Consider the following 15,610-nt stretch of genomic DNA (forward strand, 5'->3'; position numbering starts at 1 on the left):
AAAACGACTGGGCACATCCAACTCTCCTAATGATATTCTCCATTTTGTCACTATTTCGCTTTCCCCACTTATTTTATGTAGGTTTTTGTCGGGGTTTTGTTTTGTTTTGGGGGTATTTGGGATGTGTGGATGGACATAATTTAATAGCTGATGCAATACTATATACAGTACTTTGAAGCGAAACTGATAAAATGGCTTTCTTTTTGGATTTTTAGGTCACCCGACCGGAAGGCTCTAATAGTGACCTATGGCGATCCATTTTGTTCGTTGCCCTGCATAAAGGTTTTTAATTTTCAACTTCTCCAAAACTACCTGACCAATTCCAACTAAATGTTTGTATGAAGCTTCCATGGCATATGGAGAAACAATTTTTTTAAATTTTTTTTAACTATCACTCTCCCCACCACCACCACCCAAGGATCCTGATGATGGGACCAAAATGGAGGAAATCATTAAAAAATCAAAAATCTGTTCTACTTTCAGAAAAGCTGTGAGCAGATAGTCTTCAATAGATCTTTTATTTGATTTGTCAGTGTCATTACTGTTGGGTCCCCCCTTTGTCCCCAGGATAGAGGCGAAGTGTATTATAGTTACAAAGAGAAATACATTTAAACTGTTATAACCACGACTTCATCAAAACTAGGCTACTTGACTAATTCCAACCAAATTTGGAACACGAAGAAACAAATTTGTGAATTTGGCCATTCTGATCCCACATGGAACCTTAGTTAATCTTCAACCCAAAACACAATGCAAACGTTTTAAAATTTTAGAATACTGCTGATAACAAATGTCTTTTGCTCCCTCTAAAGGACAATTAGTGTGGTCAGCATACTGAAATAATATTATGTTATATTTCAAATTGTTAATATTTATGACAGAATCTCCACACAAATGATACATAAATATGCTGAAAGAGGGTCGCCCTATTTACAGGGTTAAGGTTAGTGTCGTCAGCATATTGAAATAATGTTATATTTTATTATGTTATATTTCAAATTGTATCATTAATATTTATGACAGAAACTCAACACAAATGATACATAAATATGCTGAAAGAGGGTCGCCCCATCTACAGCCGCATTCATTAAACAATTCTGAAAGAAAACTGAAATTTATATTTGTCCCACTGCTGTTTCTAAAAAACAATCTGCCCATTTTCGATATGACCACCAAACATTAATGGTTTCTGGCGTTTCATCAATAAATTCCCATTCAACAGTGTCGAATTCCTTTTCAAAATCAACTTTTAGTCTCAAACCAGGAATTTTATATAGTTCACAAAAGTGCATATTATCCTATACAATGCTAGTATTTTCCTTATAAATAGTCTCGTGAAAAAACCCCGGTTTATACAGGATTTTGTTTCATTCCAGTCAACATTTAGTAGAGTAATAAGTCCTATTTTTGAACTTGCCGTTTATCTCCACCCACCACAGGAATGCAAGTTATAATACCTGGTTTGGAAATCAGATAATTTGTTAAAAACAAAAGGGTGGTTAATAGAGCGTCAAACAAAACTACCAATTTGTGTTTCCAAAATGCTTCACTGTTAAACGGCCTAATCCGGGACTTGTACCGTTTTTCATGCTTTATAAAACACTGGAACATTCGCTAACATAAATAAGACTTTGACAGCTCTTTTTTGTTTCTGACTGTATTACATCAATTTTAATAAACCCATTCAACTTTTATTTTTATTTTTAGTCTAATTGCTAGAGTATACTTTAAAACAATATTATGTTGATAATATTTTTCAAATTTTTGAGTTTTCGTAATACTTCTTAGTGATTTTTTTGTGTCTTGAAATCACAAATTCAAATATTGCACATTCAAAGTTTGGTCTTTGTTATATTATTTATTTTATTTAACAGGACAAAATAATTTTGTTCTCAACGCATCTACATGTATACGTTTTTATTTTTTAAAATAACGCAAGGATATTTTTGCATTAGAGTACTTTTGTTGTTAAAAACACAGCCACAAAAACATTATATCACGTATCCTGATGCCGCTATCATTCTCAACACCGATTCTGTTTAGTAGGACACGAATAAAGATTAAAGCTGTTATTTGAGATGTATTGTGCAAGAAAGCGACTCCGCGTGCTTTGTTTAAGATAAAGCAAAGAAGGCCATGTATTTTAATGTCAGCCTCCAGTGCTCTTGTTCGATTGGGTAATCAGCGTTACTCGGAACGACGCTAGAATAACAAACACCCCTAAACGTAGTCGCCAGTGGGAGCCCGACTCGGGCCTTCCACCCTCTTTGTTTGGGGGGAGAGGTGCGCACTCTTGACAAACTCTGCGTTGAATAATTAGGAAGTCTTTTCGCTTTCAGGTATCGGCGGCACGGTGCACTGGCTGTGTGTTAACCGTTATGCATAACGTTGTTTATTACCCAGAGAGGTGCACGCATTTCTTTCACCGTCTCAACCATTTCTTTCGTGCAAATTGTGCGGCACAAAAGACGTGTACCCCTTAGGGGGACTCTCATAACCTTTTCATTATCTTTTGTTTCCAATGAAATGATTTGAGAAATATTCCAACAACAGCCTTAGATTTGAGTGGAACCAATATATTCACGACGTCAGCGACAAGGGCTGAGCGCGTGTCGGTGACGCGGCGTGTGACAGGTATATAATAAACGACAGTGGGGAGGCGGGGCCTCGGTGATGAAGGAGCCGCCGTATAAAGAGAGTCGGTGATTAGCACCACAACAGTTGCTCAATGCGTCTTTGCGGGAAGAGATTCCAAAAGCGAGGCTAGCGTTAATTAAATCCGCGGTACATTCGAGCAGACGACAGAACCCAGACCAGCTATGGAAGCTGACATGCTGTCACTGGAGGTTTTCTGCGACGGACCAAATGCGTTTACATCCCTACCGGACCGTCCTTCGTGCATGTTTTCAACACCATCACCAAAAATGTCGTCCAAAAAGGCTTACGAAATGGCATCGAAAGAAAATTGCCGGGAGTTGGTTCACTGCAAGCGGCGACTCGACTTTTCTCCCCAGCAGTCGTACTTGGACTTCCAGAGACCCCCGACTATCGCCGTGGCGAGGCGGAACGAGAGGGAGCGGAATCGAGTAAAGCTCATCAACACGACGTTCGCCTCCCTGAGGGACCACCTCCCCCACGCTTCCAAAGGGAGCAAGGCGAAGAAGATGAGCAAGGTGGAGACTCTGAGGGCGGCCATCGACTACATCCGGGACCTGCAGTCGATGATCGGGGACGCGGACAGCTCACTGTTTGACGAACACTCCAAGATTAAGATGGCCCTGGAGCAGGCCTGCGGGACCATCTCCCAGGACGTGACGTCACCCTCCACGTCAGTCAGCTCCATGTCACCCTCGCCGAAATCTTCCGACTCCTCCTACGACGTGCTCGCAGCCGAGGACGATCAGCTGATCGACTTCGTCAACTGGTTTTAGAGCCAGCATTCAGGTTAGTGTCAATACCGTAACGTTCATGTTAATGTCAATACTCTAACAATCAGATTAATGTCAATACTGTAGCATTCAGGTTAGTGTCAATACCGTAATGTTCAGATTATTGTCAATACCGTAATGTTCACATTATTGTCAATACCGTAACGTTCAGGTTAGTGCCAATACTGTAGAATACAGGTTAGTGTCAAACCGTAACGTTCAGGTTAGCGTCAATACCGTAATGTGAAGGTTAGTGTCAATATTGTAACATTCAGGTTAGTGCCAGTACTGTAACATTCAGGTTAGTGTCAATACTGTAACATTCAGGTTAGTGCCAGTACTGTAACATTCAGGTTAGTGTCAATACTGTAACATTCAGGTTAGTGCCAGTACTGTAACTTTCAGGTCAGTGTCAATACTGTAACTTTCAGGTTAGTGCCAATACTGTAACTTTCAGGTCAGTGTCAATACTGTAACATTCAGGTTAGTGTCAGTACTAATGGTCAGGTTTGTGTCAATGTTATAACATTCAGGTTAGTGTCAGTACTAATGTTCAGTTTGTGTCAATGTTATAATATTCAGGTTAGTGTCAGTTACTGCACGTAAACGCTGCAAAGCGTCATATAAAATACCTACGTTAAAACGTTTCAATTTTTATCCGAAAACTTGATATTTAATGCTTTCATAGGTGGGGTTTTTTGTCAAATGTTTTTCAATAATCCCCCTTACCAACCCCTAACCCCACCCATAGTTGGAAAAGGGCCTGTAATTTTATTAATGCTGACCACATTACTTATTTTGACCTACGTATAGCCCCCATTTTCTTGTTTTCTGTTCCAATCAGTGTTTCTTATGACAGGTATATCAAATATATGGAATATGCTGGTGGTGCATACACAGCCTATGTACCCAGGCTCTATCTCTGAGATACCCAGTATCGGTAACCAGGCTCTATCTGAAATACCCAGCGTCTATAACCAGGCTCTATCTGAGATACCCAGCGTCTATAACCAGGCTCTATCTGAGATACCCAGCGTCTATAACCAGGCTCTATCTCTGAGATACCTATCCTATGTAACCATGATCTATCTCTGAGATACCCAGCCTCAGTAACCAGGCTCTATCTCTGAGATACCTATTCTATGTAACCAGGCTATATCTCTGAGATATCTATCCTATGTAACCAGGCTCTATCTTCGAGATACCCAGCCTCAGTAACCAGGATCTATCTCTGAGATACCCAGCCTCAGTAACCAGGCTGTATCTTTGAGATACCTATCCTATGTCACCAGGCTCTATCTCTGAGATACCCAACCTCTGTAACCAAGCTCTGTCTCTGAGATACCCAGCCTCGGTAACCAGGATCTCTGAGATACCCAGCCTCAGTAACCAAGCTCTATCTCTGAGATACCCAGCCTCAGTAACCAAGCTCTATCTCTGAGATACCCAGCCTCAGTAACCAAGCTCTATCTCTGAGATATCCAGCCTCAGTAACCAAGCTCTATCTCTGAGATACCCAGCCTCAGTAACCAGGATCTATCTCTGAGATACCCAGTCTCGGTAATCAGGATATATCTCTGAGATACCCAGCCTCTGTAATCAAACATTTGGGGAAATCATACATATGGAATACATCTTGTGTACGTTTGAAACTAACGAAAAAGCCAAAGCCCAACTAAGTGTTTATCGATATCGTGTGGAGCCCGTGTTTCCGGTTATCAAGACTTGTCAATCACCCCAGTCACCGTAAAGGTGTTAATATACCACACAATATACTCAGGAAGACGTTTGGCTCTTACGAACGACGAACCTTCTCAAAACTACGACAGTTTTCTCATCATAACACAATTTAACTCATGGTAACAACATAGCTACATCAATATTACAACCCAACTATATCGTAATTACAACATAGCTATCTCATAATTATAGCACAGCTATCTGACAATTACAACATAGCTATCTCGTAATTACAACATAGCTATATCATAATTACAACATAGCTATATCATAATTACAACTTAGCTATCTCGTAATTACAACATAGCCATATCATAATTACAACATAGCTATCTCATAATTACAACATAGCTATATCATAATTACAACATAGCTATATCATAATTACAGCATAGCCATATCTATGTTGTAATTATGATATGGCTATGCTGTAATTATGATATAGCTATCTCGTTATTACAACATAGCTATCTCATAATTACAGCATAGCTATCTCGTAATTACAACATAGCTATATCATAATTACAGCATAGCTATATCATAATTACAACATAGCTATCTCGTAATTACAGCATAGCTATCTCGTAATTACAACATAGCTATCTCATAATTACAACATAGCTATCTCGTAATTACAACATAGCTATATCATAATTACAGCATAGCCATATCTATGTTGTAATTATGATATGGCTATGCTGTAATTATGATATAGCTATCTCGTTATTACAACATAGCTATCTCATAATTACAGCATAGCTATCTCGTAATTACAACATAGCTATATCATAATTACAGCATAGCTATATCATAATTACAACATAGCTATCTCGTAATTACAGCATAGCTATCTCGTAATTACAACATAGCTATCTCGTAATTACAACATAGCCATATCATAATTACAACATAGCTATCTCATAATTACAACATAGCTATATCATAATTACAACATAGCTATATCATAATTACAGCATAGTCATATCATAATTACAACATAGCTATCTCGTTATTACAACATAGCTATCTCATAATTACAGCATAGCTATCTCGTAATTACAACATAGCTATCTCATAATTACAGCATAGCCATATCATAATTACAACATAGCTATCTCATAATTACAACATAGCTATATCATAATTACAACATAGCTATATCATAATTACAGCATAGCCATATCTATGTTGTAATTATGATATGGCTATGCTGTAATTATGATATAGCTATCTCGTTATTACAACATAGCTATCTCATAATTACAGCATAGCTATCTCGTAATTACAACATAGCTATATCATAATTACAGCATAGCTATATCATAATTACAACATAGCTATCTCGTAATTACAGCATAGCTATCTCGTAATTACAACATAGCTATCTCATAATTACAACATAGCTATCTCGTAATTACAACATAGCTATATCATAATTACAGCATAGCCATATCTATGTTGTAATTATGATATGGCTATGCTGTAATTATGATATAGCTATCTCGTTATTACAACATAGTTATCTCATAATTACAGCATAGCTATCTCGTAATTACAACATAGCTATATCATAATTACAGCATAGCTATATCATAATTACAACATAGCTATCTCGTAATTACAGCATAGCTATCTCGTAATTACAACATAGCTATCTCATAATTACAACATAGCTATCTCGTAATTACAACATAGCCATATCATAATTACAACATAGCTATCTCATAATTACAACATAGCTATATCATAATTACAACATAGCTATATCATAATTACAGCATAGTCATATCATAATTACAACATAGCTATCTCGTTATTACAACATAGCTATCTCATAATTACAGCATAGCTATCTCGTAATTACAACATAGCTATCTCATAATTACAGCATAGCTATATCATAATTACAACATAGCTATCTCGTAATTACAGCATAGCTATCTTGTAATTACAACATAGCTATCTCATAATTACAACATAGCTATCTCGTAATTACAACATAGCTATCTCGTAATTATTACAACATTGCTATCTCGTAATTACAACATAGCTATCTCGTAATTATTACAACACAGCTATCTCATAATTACATATCTATCTCGTAATTACAACATAGCTATCTCGTAATTACAACATAGCCATATCAAATTACAACATAGCCATTTCATAATTACAACATAGCTATATCATAATTACAACATAGCTATCTCGTAATTACAACATAGCTATCTCGTAATAACAACATAGCTATCTCATAATTACAGCATAGCTATATCATAATTACAACATAGCTATCTCGTAATAACAACATAGCTATCTCATAATTACAGCATAGCTATCTCGTAATTACAACATAGCTATCTCGTAATAACAACATAGCTATCTCATACTTACAGCATAGCTATATCATAATTACAACATAGCTATCTCGATATTACAGTATAAATATTTCATATTTAACATTTCATATTTAACATAGCTCTTTCGTAAGTATATCATAGCTAACTTGTAAGTTATAAACCGTACAAAATATCTATCTCGTAAGTACAGCTTAGCTAACGCATGATTTTAATACCGCGTAATTATCTCGTAATAACAACACAGCTATCTCGTAATTACAACACAGCTATCTCGTAATAACAACACAACTATCTCGTAATTACAACATACCGTAGCTATTTCGTAATTACAACATAACCAGTTCGTAATAACAACATAGCTGTATAACGTCGCTAACTCGTACATTTAATACGCTTTCTGTTTTCATCGGTTATATTTGTTTATTTCATCAACCAGTAGGTCAGCATACCGCTGTTTAATAAGATTATTATATTCTCCACATCTGCTATTCAAATGAGCCCCATGGCATTGTGCTGTACTGTTTGCAATACTGTATTGATCAAATTATAAAGGACATTACATGTATTTACAGCACGTCTATAGCTATAATGATATTAAGAAGCACCGCGGCACAATGTGACACAGCAGATATTACATCATTTTAAACGAAATGACGAACTCTTGTAAAGTAAAAGTGATATATATCGACACAACAGACTAAGTCCCCAGCGGGTGATCGTGTGTGTCGTGAAAATCCACTTGGAGTTTCAGTTAGGCTCGTTCATTACGTGACGGCAGGTCTGACATATTAATATTGAGTTTTATACCTCTCATTACCGATCATTACCGACTTCAGACTATCACCTGTCTCCAATTGTCATTTTCCAGGTGTCAGATACCACGTGACGTGAACGCCCAATCGGATTAGTCGGAGATCTCTTCCCTTAAGATAGCGGAAGATATCCGCGTGATGTCGCTGTATGAACAAGGGCTCGTTCCAGGCCCTTGTTTCCACCGCGTCACCCTGACTGGGCACAAAGAAGGGGCCGTCGTAGCTGGAAGACTTTTTGTGTTTCGTTGGCAGTATTATGGAAGACGTCGACAGTTATTACACCGTGTTACGTTGATGGAGTTGTTTAAAGACACGGCAGCCATTGTTGTTACGCTGCCTTTAAATGTGGCCATAATTGATGTATGTTTGTTTCAAAGAATTCTATTTTCATAATTATTTCATTGTACATATTCATTGTTAATTTATTATCATCATCATTAAAGCTCAAATTAAATTATTTTTTACGCAAATCTGAATTAAAGAATTTTAAAAAATGCATGCGTTTCGATGTTGTTTGTTCTTGTTAAAATCCCTTGGATAAAATAACAGAACAAGGTATTGATACTGATTCGCTTAACGATGACATTTACATTTACTTGTGATAAATAAATGAATCCTACACAATCTTTGCGTAATTAACTCGTGAATATGAAACCTGCAATATGTTGACACTTGGCGGAAATGACAACGTGGGAGGGCAGAAAGGACGTCAGTGCCTTAATAGTTATGTATGCAATAGTCAAACCCTAACGTACGTACAATATATAGATATTCATACATCAATGCATACTAGCCAGCGCCAGGTTTGTCCGCTGTTTCATGTACGTAAGCGGGATAGACCGATAGATTGTAGGCCCCATGCATATGGTTCGATGACTCGATAGCCCAGAACATATCGTGGCATGTCTGCAAGGTGTGGGTTTTTTTGGGGGTGGTGGGTCTGTTTGTTTTAGTTGCTTGAAACAACTAAAAACAAATACACTACTCCCCCTCAAAAAAAAAAAAAAAATCCAAACAAAACAAAAAACCCCAAACAAAACAAACAAACAAATAAAACAAAAACATAACGAGAACTTTAAACTGAACGCTGATACGAGGTATAGTTTTATACATGTCTACCTGTCTGCCAACTTGCCTACCTACCTTTCTACTTACTTGATCTACCTACCTACCTACCTACCGACCGACCGACCGACCGACCGACCGACATACCAACATACATACCTACCTATTGAGTCACTCACTGGCTTAGTTTTATACATGTCTACCTGTCTGCCAACTTGCCTACCTACCTTTCTACTTACTTGATCTACCTACCTACCTACCGACCGACCGACCGACCGACCGACCGACATACCAACGTGCATACCTACCTATTGAGTCACTCACTGGCTTAGTTTTATACATGTCTACCAACTTGCCTACCTACCTTTCTACTTACTTGATCTATCTATCTACCTACCTACCGACCGACCGACCGACCGACCGACCGACCGACATACCAACGTACATACCTACCTATTGAGTCACTCAATGGCTTAGTTTTATACATGTCTACCTGTCTTCCAACTTGCCTACCTACCTTTCTACTTACTTGATCTACCTACCTACCTACCCACCTACCTACCTACCTACCTACCTACCTACCCACCTACCTACCTACCGACCGACCGACATACCAACGTACATACCTACCTATTGAGTCACTCACTGGCTTAGTTTTATACATGTCTACCTGTCTGCCAACTTGCCTACCTACCTTTCTACTTACTTGATCTACCTACCTACCTACCGACCGACCGACCGACCGACCGACCGACATACCAACGTGCATACCTACCTATTGAGTCACTCACTGGCTTAGTTTTATACATGTCTACCAACTTGCCTACCTACCTTTCTACTTACTTGATCTATCTATCTACCTACCTACCGACCGACCGACCGACCGACCGACCGACCGACCGACATACCAACGTACATACCTACCTATTGAGTCACTCAATGGCTTAGTTTTATACATGTCTACCTGTCTGCCAACTTGCCTACCTACCTTTCTACTTACTTGATCTACCTACCTACCTACCCACCTACCTACCTACCTACCTACCTACCCACCTACCTACCTACCGACCGACCGACATACCAACGTACATACCTACCTATTGAGTCACTCACTGGCTTAGTTTTATACATGTCTACCTGTCTGCCAACTTGCCTACCTACCTTTCTACTTACTTGATCTACCTACCTACCTACCCACCTACCTACCTACCTACCTACCTACCTACCCACCTACCTACCTACCGACCGACCGACATACCAACGTACATACCTACCTATTGAGTCACTCACTGGCTTAGTTTTATACATGTCTACCTGTCTGCCAACTTGCCTACCTACCTTTCTACTTACTTGATCTACCTACCTACCTACCTACCTACCTACCGACCGACCGACATACCAACGTACATACCTACGGACTTACCTATGTATATCCTACATACAATACATACCTACATACATGTGTAGTTACATGCATGGTTTTATGCATATATATATACACACACACGTATATGTGTTACAAGAAATGGAGACGTGTTTCAGCGTGACTAGCACAGTGCGTATACCTATGTACGGTATTCAGGCGAGAGTGCAGGACACTGCCCAGTCGGGGTAACTCAGATGGCGGGCGCGAGCAGCTCCAGGTTCTACGAGGTTCGGGGGCAGGCTCTTTTGGGGGAATTGTGAAAACTAGATGTCCTCAAATGCAACTTCCAGCATTCTGAAATAATGATGAGTAAAATTCATCATAACAAATGCTGGTAGAAGTAAAAAAAGGTTTGTTTTATTTAACGACGCCACTAGAGCACATTGATTTTTTTATCTTATCATCGGCTATTGGACGTCAAACATATGGTGAAACCCGCTATCGCCACATAGACTACTCTTTTACGACAGGCAGCAAGGGATCTTTTATTTGCGCTTCCCACAGGCAGGATAGCACAAACCATGGCCTTTGTTGAACCAGTTATGAATCACTGGTCGGTACAAGTGGTTTACACCTACCCATTGAGCCTTGCTGAGCACTCACTCAGGGTTTGGAATCGGTATCTGGATAAAAATCCCATGCCTCGACTGGGATCCGAACCCAGTACCTACCAGCCTGTAGACCGATAGCCTAACCACGCATCACCTTTTAAATGCAGTATATCTAAAACAAATAATTTTTGTACACGTGTATTAGCTAATATAATGTATAAACTCCACAGTTGTATACCAAATTTTTGAATCAAATGAAATAATTACTTGCAACGAACAACTGTATAATCCAATCAAATAATTCGTTACAATTACAATCACAAATATCGTAAGTTTGCCAGGGGCATACTGCGACGGGAAATGTTTAAAAACAATCCCCCAAAACACCCAAAACCAACTCCGAGCCCCGATGATACGTTTGGCTTGTTCAACCTCACTAAATACACAGATACTTATAAACTAAATGTGATAAAGTTTTACGTTCATGCAAGTATGGAGCACACAACTGCTTTATATAACGCGCTTCATATTTGCTGCTGCATAAACGTCAAACATTATCATGTTCAATATTGATAATTCCAAGTGAATAAAAATTTAATTAATATAAAATACCATGAAATAACAATCGAACTCTTAATACACGAAATAAGGAGTATCCCCATTCTGTGGTTCGGCTTTTTCCGTCAGTAGCCGAATGAGGAAATTCTCACAGTCATTTATACATCAATACAAACAATTTTAAACAGTAAGTAGCATTTACTAGTTCAACATTAACGAAACGTATAAACAGTCATTTATACATTAATACAAACAATTTTAAACAGTAAGTAGCATTTATTAGTTCAACATTAACGTCCCAATTGCTTGAAATAATTTTGAAAGTTAGTATTCTGATGTCACCGGTAGATGTCGCTCGAAGCACAACAATGCCTACGTCACGACAAATTTCACAGACTTGGGGTGCGTTCGTTTCACCTCTCCTGGACATGTTCCAACTGTTCTGTCCTGGTTGTATCCCCTCTCCAGATATCGTAAGACTTAGCAAAATTATTGGTTTTAAGGGTTTGTAACGTTTTGTATTGAGACACTTACTTGTCTGAATTTTATTGTTACTGAAAATGTTCACGAACTGTAAAGAAAATTCTCACAAATGAACAACAACAAATCGGATGTTGATTGCGCGAACCGTGCACGAGAAAACAAACCGAACCAAAATGATAACGGTCACGTGATATACCAACGTCTGTGACATTGAAATGGAAATATCCCCTCTAAAAATAGATTGGACCTCGCTTGCTTAACGGTTTTTTCTCGACAGAACGTCTTGTGAAAAAATGCAAAAAATGCATTTCGTGGTTTTACAAACATCAGGATTACCAAAAAGCACTTCAGGTGAATGGAAATGTGTATTCTAAATAATAAAATGTAAGTAAAGTGCAATTTTATTTGTGAAAAATGGGGTTTCATAGCGAAAAACAACGCCGTAATGGTTAACAAATAGCCGTAACTAGGGTGTGTCCCTTTAATACAAACAATTTTAAACAGTAAGTAGCATTTACTAGTTCAATATTAACGAAACGTATAAACAGTCATTTTATTCAGGTAAAATGAGAAAACTAGCTGAAAGGATCTCATTTGTTGTATAGGTATTGCCAGAAGTAGTACAAACTGGAGAGTTATACAGTTACCAATGTTGTTTGTTTACGCCACATGATATTACTTGAATGAATGAAGAGTATTTATAGGTTACAGTTATAGTATGCTGTCTCTCTACTACTAGTATTCAGATTACAAACCTACAGATATATTTATAGGTTACAGTTATAGTATGCTGTCTCTCTACTACTAGTATTCAGATTACAAACCTACAGATATATTTCCTTCAACGTGGGAACGACAGGATTCACTCATCTCGTTTACTGTTATTTGCCTTCGTTATTTGTCGTTATATGCAGAGGCTCGCCCCCCTAAATTTTGCGACAGTTATAATTTTATTATATATAAATTTTTACCCCCCCCCTCCAAACCTCCCCCAAAGTTACCTTGACATTCCTCCTCATGCCATTGCACACCCCCCCCCCCCCAATGGATTTTCTGGATCCGCCACTGAAATGTAATTAATGAAAGTAACATCATCAGTTACTGGTAAAACGAAAGTATATATAATTTGGGCACCAATCCCAAGAAATGAAAACAGCTTTGGAATTAAAAGAGAAATGTAGGTATACATTAATACATTAATTTGAGTTAATTATGAAATGGTAAAAATCACTGACGGAATTTCTTTATTATTATTTTTTAAAATATATACATGTAGAATTATTTTTCATGAATAGATCTGATCAATATTTTGAAAATATAAATATATTTCTTTCTTTTAAAAATATATATAAACATGTACTAGTCGCTTTTTTATAGGTGAAATAAGTCTTGAGGTATGTATGATTCAGTACTACAGACCCTCGTTAATCCGGACACTTTTTAGGAATACCGTACTGTCTGGATTAGACCGAATATTTCTGTCTATGTAAAGCTTTATTCTATGTTTTTTTTTTTTTTTTTTTAATGAATTGTTTATTTTATATTTATGTTAAATGGCTTTTACCGTTCATTAAATATATATATAACACATGAAATAAAGCTTTACATAGACAAAACTATTCGGTCTATGTCGGGATTAACGAGGAATCACGATATATATATCGGTTGAAACGCTGCATGTAGCAGTTTTAGCAACATATGTCACTATAGTCATCTATTGCATTTGATTTGGTATTAATACACTCTACAAGAGTTGTTCCCCTTGACCTGTGGAAATGAAATTTAGCTTTTCCAACAAACCGTAGTTTAGCGTTTCTGTTAACTCTATTTTGGAAATTTGGCGTGGGACTTAGTGATCGAGTTCATCAATAGCACCGGACTGGGGTATGGTTTGTGTTAATTATATTACGTAAAATTGCAACAATTAATCTAATTTGTTGCGTCAGCACCTGTCGAAGACACGTCTCTCCGCTGACTGTTTTTTGTTTTTTTAGAGCACACAGCGTTAACACTTAGACTGGTTCTCGGAGGACGTCAATGTCTATTCGTTTACCCACAACGAGGTGGGATGTATTATGGCGTAACTAATCACTGGCATGTCTCTTTCAAACGTAGTATACTCTATATCAGGCACGGTGGAAGCAAGTAGACATGGGGTGTGTGTGGGGGGGGGGGGGGGGGGGGGGGGTCTGACATATCGAGGGTACAAGGCAAAGTTTCTCGGGGGTTCGGAAGTATGCTCCCCCGTTCAATTTATAAAACTTAGTGTCCTGAAATGCAATTGACTGCATTCTACAAGTAAAATGCATCTTTGCTTTAAGATTTACTCCGCCGTGCCTGTATATATGTCAGATGGTAAAAATGGATAGATAGTGGGAGAAGTAAGCTTAAACATATTGATGACCGTCTACGATTTGAATATTGAAGCCTTAATGACTTAAAATTTACTTTAAATTTTATTCCCCAGAAGAAATGTAACGTTTTTAAACGAAATGCTGTTTAAGATAATTTTTTAGGACAAATTATATATTTTTTATACCATTATGTTAACACTATTTTAAGTTACTCCGAAATTTATTTATTTATTTATTTATTTATTTATTTTACTTATTTATTTATTTATTTACTTATTTATTTATTTATTTATTTATTTATTTATTTACTTATTTATTTATAATACTTTTACATTCATTTCAACTTATTTTCGTGTTTATATCCAATTAATTTTCAAGCACGCTGTCCTGGGGACACACACCTCAGCTATCTGGGCTGTCTGTCCAGAACAGTAGGTTAGTTGTTAGTGGTTAGTGAGAGAAAAGAGGGTGTAGCGGTTACACCTACCCACTGAGTCGTTAAATCTCGCTCTGAGTGAGAGCCGGTACCGGGCTGCGAACCCTGTACCTACCAGCATTATGTCCAATGCCGTACGTCCACACATATATTGAGAGAGGAAACCCGCTTCATGGGCTATTCTTTTCGATTAGCAGCAAGGGATCTTTTATATGCACCATCCCACTGACAGGATAGTACATACCACGGCCTATGATATGCCAATCGTGGTGCACTGGCTGGAACGAGAAATAGGCTAATGGGCCCACCGACTGGGATCGATCCCAGACCGACCGCACATTGAGCGAACGCTTTACCACCCCATGGTCGCTTTAGGATCGATCTCCGTTGGTGGACC

The 15,610-nt window shown here is 37.9% G+C and overlaps 1 protein-coding gene across 1 annotated transcript; it reads left to right on the forward strand.

Moving 5' to 3' along the window:
* The first annotated feature begins 2,718 nt into the window (after positions 1-2,718).
* Positions 2,719-8,804, forward strand: LOC121372570 (achaete-scute homolog 1a-like). Its single transcript, XM_041498969.1, has 2 exons — positions 2,719-3,444; positions 8,397-8,804. The coding sequence occupies exon 1, from the start codon at positions 2,820-2,822 to the stop codon at positions 3,429-3,431; it is 612 nt and encodes a 203-aa protein (XP_041354903.1). The 5' UTR covers positions 2,719-2,819; the 3' UTR covers positions 3,432-3,444; positions 8,397-8,804.
* The last annotated feature ends 6,806 nt before the right edge of the window (positions 8,805-15,610 follow it).

The sequence above is a fragment of the Gigantopelta aegis genome, chromosome 4 (assembly GCF_016097555.1).
Source record: "Gigantopelta aegis isolate Gae_Host chromosome 4, Gae_host_genome, whole genome shotgun sequence".
Lineage (NCBI taxonomy): Eukaryota > Metazoa > Mollusca > Gastropoda > Neomphalida > Peltospiridae > Gigantopelta > Gigantopelta aegis.

Bases quoted from the DNA above. Each gene is read 5' to 3' on its own strand.
- LOC121372570 (XM_041498969.1), top strand. From the start codon at position 2,820: ATGGAAGCTGACATGCTGTCACTGGAGGTTTTCTGCGACGGACCAAAT.